Raw genomic sequence first — 6,234 nt, forward strand, 5'->3', positions numbered from 1 at the left:
GTTGACATCATCTACTGAATGTCATACTGATACTATCTATCAGGAGTGTATAATATAGATTTAGAAAGATATATCTATATTATACACTCCTGATAGATAGTATCAGTATGACATTCAGTAGATGATGTCAACATCGAATACAGATGCAGGTCAGGTAGACTTGTAACAGCCATGGGAGTAATCATATATAGAGACAGTACGAGTTATCTACACGTCTTTATACCACTTTCCTTATCTAACTAATATATATATAATATATAATATATATAGTATAACTATATATATATATATATATATATATATATATGGAAAGAATATGTGCATCCGTGCCTGTGTGTCTGTCGTTTGTGCCGTACGTGCGTTTGTCTGCGCATGTGTACTGCGCATGCGTGTGCACATCTCCGTCTGCATTCCTCCCTCCCTCCGTCCGTCCCTCCTTTCTCTCCTCTTTCCTTCCTCCTCCCCTCTCACTCTCTTCCCCTCAGTATTTCCCTCCCCCTCTCGCGGATAGTATCGCCCCCGGCATCAGTTGCACGGTGAAAAGTTAGCTAGGCAAATGGCTGGTTTTCGGCTTCAACTTTTTCACCCCCCAAAGCACAAAATGTGGATATACGGCTATAATACGCGTTTTTACAGTCACACAAACACATATACACACACATGACCGGGCGCACACACGCGGTTATGGTCGCACGCACGCGTGCGCGTGTATTGTAGGCGTAAATTCACATTTTGTGCCTCGGGGAGTGAAAAAGTTTCGGCTGAAATACGGTCATTTTGCTGCGAATGTTTTTCAACGCTTGACTGGTCACGGGCGAACTATCCGCGAGAGGGGAGTAAGGAAGTGACAGAGGGATAGGAATTGTCGCGTCCGTAATGTGCATATATATGTATCTATGTAAAACCACCTGGCTCTAGACGAGTGTCTCGTTAGTACATCTAGTTAGAGCTCTAGCCTTTCATTTGTGAAACCGGTGTTCGAATCCCCGTTAATTCTTTGCTAAAATATTTTCTAACTTGTGTAAAGGTAAACGTATTGCAGACATGTATGCAAAGCATATTACGAACGCACGCACGCACACACACACACACGCACACACGCGCGTCGCACAATTTCCATTTCAGTGTTGAACGTGCGTGCGTGCGTTCGTAATATGCTTTGCATACATGTCTGCAATACGTTTACCTTTACACAAGTTAGAAAATATTTTAGCAAAGAATTAACGGGGATTCGAACCCCGGTTTCACAAATGAAAGGCTAGAGCTCTAACTAGATGTACTAACGAGACACACGTGTAGAGCCAGGTGGTTTTACATAGATACATATATGCACATTACGGACGCGACAATTCCTATCCCTCTGTCACTTCTTTACTCCCCTCTCGCGGATAGTATCGCCCATGGCCAGTCAAGCATGGAAAATTTTTGACGACCAAATGGCCGTATTTCAGTCTGAACTTTTTCACCCCCCAAAGCACAAAATGTGGATATACGGCTATAATACGCGTTTTTACAGTCGCACAAACACACATACACACACATTAACGGACGCGCACACGCGGGTATGGTCGCACGCACGCGTGTGCGTGTATTATAGGCGTAAATGCACTTTTTGCCCCTCGCGGTGTGAAAAAGTTTCGGCTGAAATACGGCCATTTACCAGCAAAAGTTTTTCCACGCTTGACTGGTCGTGGGCGATACCATCCGCGAGAGGGGAGTAAGGATTGGAATAAGTGATTTCTTTTATTCACTGTTAATGTTACTGCCTGACACAGCAGATGAAAGGTCAGCATAAAGAACCGGCAATTGTTTATTATTATTATTATTAAATCTTTATTGCATGTAATTCAACTACAAATACTGTACTGAAGACAGTCTTTTTCATGGAGAAAAAATCTAATGAATTTAATAGTGTTGAGCAGTTAAAATAATAAAATTTCTGAGTGATACAGTAGGTTGTGTGGTACATAGTTCTGAGTGATACATGTTACATCAAAGCACATATTGTTAGAGGACTGTGACATGAATCTACGTGAATGAAAATTAACATGAAACGACTATTGTGTACGTCGGTAATCGGCGAGCTATAGCGGCTGTTTAATCTGCTGTCGGCACTCGTGTAAAACAAAATTTTTTTACTTTATATATGAATCTAAGGTGTATATGATGACTCTAAAAAGCTAAAACTACTTGTCACAGATTGTCCTTGAAAAGATTATTCACACTTGTAGGAACGATAGTTTAGACTAGTGTTTCTATTCTATATATTCCTATGGTTATAACGATTGTGCATTTTTGCCATCCTTTCTATGAATATTGCTTTACAGTGAGGAGATTGAAATCATTCGAGCTAATTAAGTTATCCGATTGGTTCTTGAAATCGTTCTTGATTCTTATCAAAATATGATTCTTATCAAAATCCAACTCCCAGTGAAAAGGTAAATACGTGTATGTATGCATACATAGACTTATACATACAGATACATTGTGTGAAATTATTGCGTAGTAAAAAATGAAGTCTAGACATAGCCTTTATATACTAAAACATTTATATACCGTTTCCTTTAATAACATCATTAAATAACATTATGAGTCGCACAATCTTTTGCATCGTTAGAAATAAAAATGCGAGATGTCATATATGACGTAATCAAATAATTAATATTACGAGGTACATACTTTGCTGACACGTTATGAATACGTGTGATATAACTGATAACAGGCACTGTTTGAAAATAACACATCATTTAGTTTAAAATGCAATGGGAACACCATTATATCTATTATTGATGTATCCGAAATGACGACAACATCTTACTTGTATTTCTGCAATTTATCTAGCTATCTTCATTGATGCTTTACAAGAGATTTATCTTAGCAAACAATCTTTTTATAAATAATTGAAATAACGCGTTTCAGTATGCTGAAAAAAATCGACCAGTATTTCCCGGTTATATCTAAATATTTGCTGTGGATTCACTTCTATAAAGTCAAACGTCTTCCCCCCTCATCTAACGTTAATTACAAATACAAGCAGAAAGTGTTTAATGAGCAACATTCTCTGCTGACTGCAGTCTTAAGCCACACGTTTAACATGTCTGCTTCCTTTATCTTTTTCAAACCTTCATCCGGTTCTGAAACGGAATTACCTACAACAGATTTCACATGTGAACTACATAAAACTAATACTCGTCTACAGAAACAACTGCAAGGAACAACATGGCTGCCTATAGTTTGCCAACAAGTGTCCACACTGTAGGAATCTGATCATATATATAGTGGGTCACAGATAACACACCTCTGAGATAGGAACAGACGTTAGAGCGTTGTTATGGCAACAACAGAGTTGGAGAATTAATACTGGAAAACCCGATTCATCTAATTGGGTGACTTCGTGGCACAGATGGCAGCGTGAGTGAAGAGAAAGTGCATACATGTTCATTTGCCCGAGAGGGTGGAAGCACGCGGTCTGTTGTCAGACACAAAATTAACATTAATCTTAGTATTCACTTTTTTCTCGACTTCTGTATACACTGCGAATGACAAACATCGTATCTTCATCATGTTTCTGTCAACAGTCAACAGGACAAAGTCAAACGTTAAGACTAATGTTAAGACTAATTGTGTTTCTGAAAACAGAACCCCCTGACGTGCAACAGAGATAAATTGAGATAGAAAGACGAGAGAATAGCTGCAAATGGCAGCAAAATAGATGGGAGTGGAGAGCTAGCATGCAAGCAATATAAATGCTTCAATAGTGATGGGTGTTTATCAGCAGTGAAGCTCCAGCAGCAGATACGAAACCTCGCTACGGTGACAGAACAATCTCCTGTGATAAGCAGCAATCACTAGTTGTTAAAAAGGTGAACTGTACTGATTGCCCGTAACATTGTCTAGCATTGCTGCTGCGGCCATCCGTCCAATATCGACTCAAAGCTCATGAGACATTCAAAGCTGAATTCTGGTGGAGATGCTAGAAGCCAACGTCCACATGATTGGCACGCCTACTGACTGTAAGTGCACCTTGGATGCATGTGTCTATTACGAAACTTTCTCGGCAATTCCCACAGATTGACTAAGACACGAAACAACGGCACATTTTCCTATCTTAGTTTAAAGGTCCGGCTATTATTACGTCGTCTATATTCTTCCCAACAGATACACAATAACATTTATCGACAATTTACACGTAGACCACAGCAATGACAGGCCACAGAACACTCGATCGGTAACTCGATCTCGCGCAAATTTCACAGCATGTCAACATGACGTATCGCGCGCGACCCGGCCATTTTTCTTTCCCGCGTCAACACGCCCACACTCTACCGAATTCTCACTTTGATCTTCCACACGAGCATTTATGTTTTTCGGTGAGCGCGCGGGGACAATGGTCCAGCTAGCAGCCATACACGTCGACGGGCGCTGCCGCGGCCGCGCAAAACAACAGAACGCGAGCGCGCTGCACATGGCTAATACGCCAAGCAACGACGACGATAACGACGACGACGACGATAGAACAGCTTCCATCAGCACACAGCAAAGGCACAGCTAGATTCCGCCACGCACGCGCGTGCAAAGATAGACCACGGCCGATCCACTGCCACGTCGCAATCGCAACTCGCCGGAAAAAAAACTCGCAAGATTTTCTTCTTTGACGCCGTCCCGCGGAATCGGCCTGGGAACGCAAACGCGCGGCTCTCCCTTCTCCGCCGCCTCCTCCGCCGCCGCCGCCTCCGCCGCCGCCGCCTCCTCACCTCGTGTAGTAGACCCTGTAGTAAAGAGTCTTTGTGCGCCAGAGTGAGTAGGAGTTGTCGAACTTGAGTAGGTAGATGCCGCGGCCCGGGTAGACGTGGCTTCCGGCGTACACCTCATCGTGCGAGTCGCGGCGATACACGGGAATCACCTCGTCGGTCGCCGGCTTCTCCACCCGCACGCCCTTCTCCACGTCGCCCTCGCGCTCTGCAAGACAGCGACACAAAAACAATAGAGCATTCGGACGGCAGCGAGACGCGGCCGCGCCTTGTGATGCCGGCCAGCGAAACGACAGAATTTTCGCTTTTGTTATGCTGCGGAGCATAACAGTAGAACATTCGCATGGCAACGAGAGGCGGCTTCACTCTATGACACAGCACAGCAAAACAATAGAGCATTCACACCCTTGCGCGACGGCACTTGCCGCCATGCGCACGAGGGTACGATTCGTGGAGGAGGGGGGCAAACAAACATACCTTCCCCGTCCTCATCCTCCTCTTCCTCTTCCTCCTCATCGCTCTCGCTCACGTGGACGCTAACGGTATTGTTTGGCGGTGTCGTCCACTCAAAGTATAATCCGAAACCAATGTCGAAGCTATCGGTGGCAAACTCCCAGAATAGACACGTGCCGTCCTCGTGCGTCGGGACCCGTACCTACGAAACAGACAATCACAAAGTTCATTCGTGCGAATAGTGTAAAACAATAGCGGTGACACAATGTTCATTCGTGCGAATAGTGTAAAACAATAGCGGTGACACAATGTTCACTCGTGCGACAAGTGACGATGACGGATAGGTCTTCACAGGTGCACAATGATGCCCAGAACGAAGGTAGATCAAAAATCAATTCAACCGAATAATAAATATATCACAGAGTTGATTAGGGGTGGGACGATATGGGTAGCTCAGGATCTGATCCCTATCAGTATACAGCCTTCACGATACATATCGTATCGCAATACTATCAAGAGAAATTACCAAACAAACTATACACTCAACCAGGACTCTTCCAATCATGTGAATGCTTACACATCAGTTTAGCCAAGGTTACCACATCGAAACCTTACACAGTAATCGCCAGCATCACTGACAACTGAACCTCACTAGGTGAAAGAACCATTTCAAGATAAATCTTTACAATAACTTATTCATACTCACTGTCACTGTTTCCCCGTGTCCAACCTTAATGACTGCATCTCTGTCTTTCCGCAAGGAATTTTTAAATTCGACAATATCTTTCCTAGTCCACATGTTGGCAGCTGCAGCATTGGTGTCATCTGCAAGTATTCAAGTGGACAAGCGCTTGTCAGCACACAGAGAACTAGACAGAGGGCACTCAAAAAGAGTGCATACCTCCGCGAGCGTGTAACATGTATACATGTGTATAACAGCTGGCTCGCTGCTGGCAGCTGCTGGCTGGACGCCTTAAGGCGAGCTGCTGCTGACTGGACGGCCTAAGGCGAGCTAATGTCTTACGCACTG

General features: G+C 43.6%; 1 protein-coding gene across 1 annotated transcript in view; it reads right to left on the reverse strand.

Annotated features, from left to right (window-relative positions):
* Positions 1–2,531: 2,531 nt before the first annotated feature.
* The window catches only part of LOC106812197 (Golgi resident protein GCP60-like), a 12,883-nt gene continuing 9,180 nt past the window's right edge, over positions 2,532–6,234 (reverse strand). Inside the window, exons 7-9 of the mRNA XM_014816021.1 lie at positions 5,911–6,029; positions 5,229–5,406; positions 2,532–4,959 (exon numbers count right to left, since the gene is read on the reverse strand). Coding sequence (XP_014671507.1) covers positions 4,751–4,959; positions 5,229–5,406; positions 5,911–6,029 — 506 coding nt within the window. The 3' untranslated portion in view covers positions 2,532–4,750. The remainder of the gene's footprint in view (positions 4,960–5,228; positions 5,407–5,910; positions 6,030–6,234) is intronic.

Source organism: Priapulus caudatus, unplaced genomic scaffold (assembly GCF_000485595.1).
Source record: "Priapulus caudatus unplaced genomic scaffold, Priapulus_caudatus-5.0.1 Scaffold618, whole genome shotgun sequence".
NCBI classification, from domain to species: Eukaryota; Metazoa; Priapulida; class Priapulimorpha; order Priapulimorphida; family Priapulidae; genus Priapulus; species Priapulus caudatus.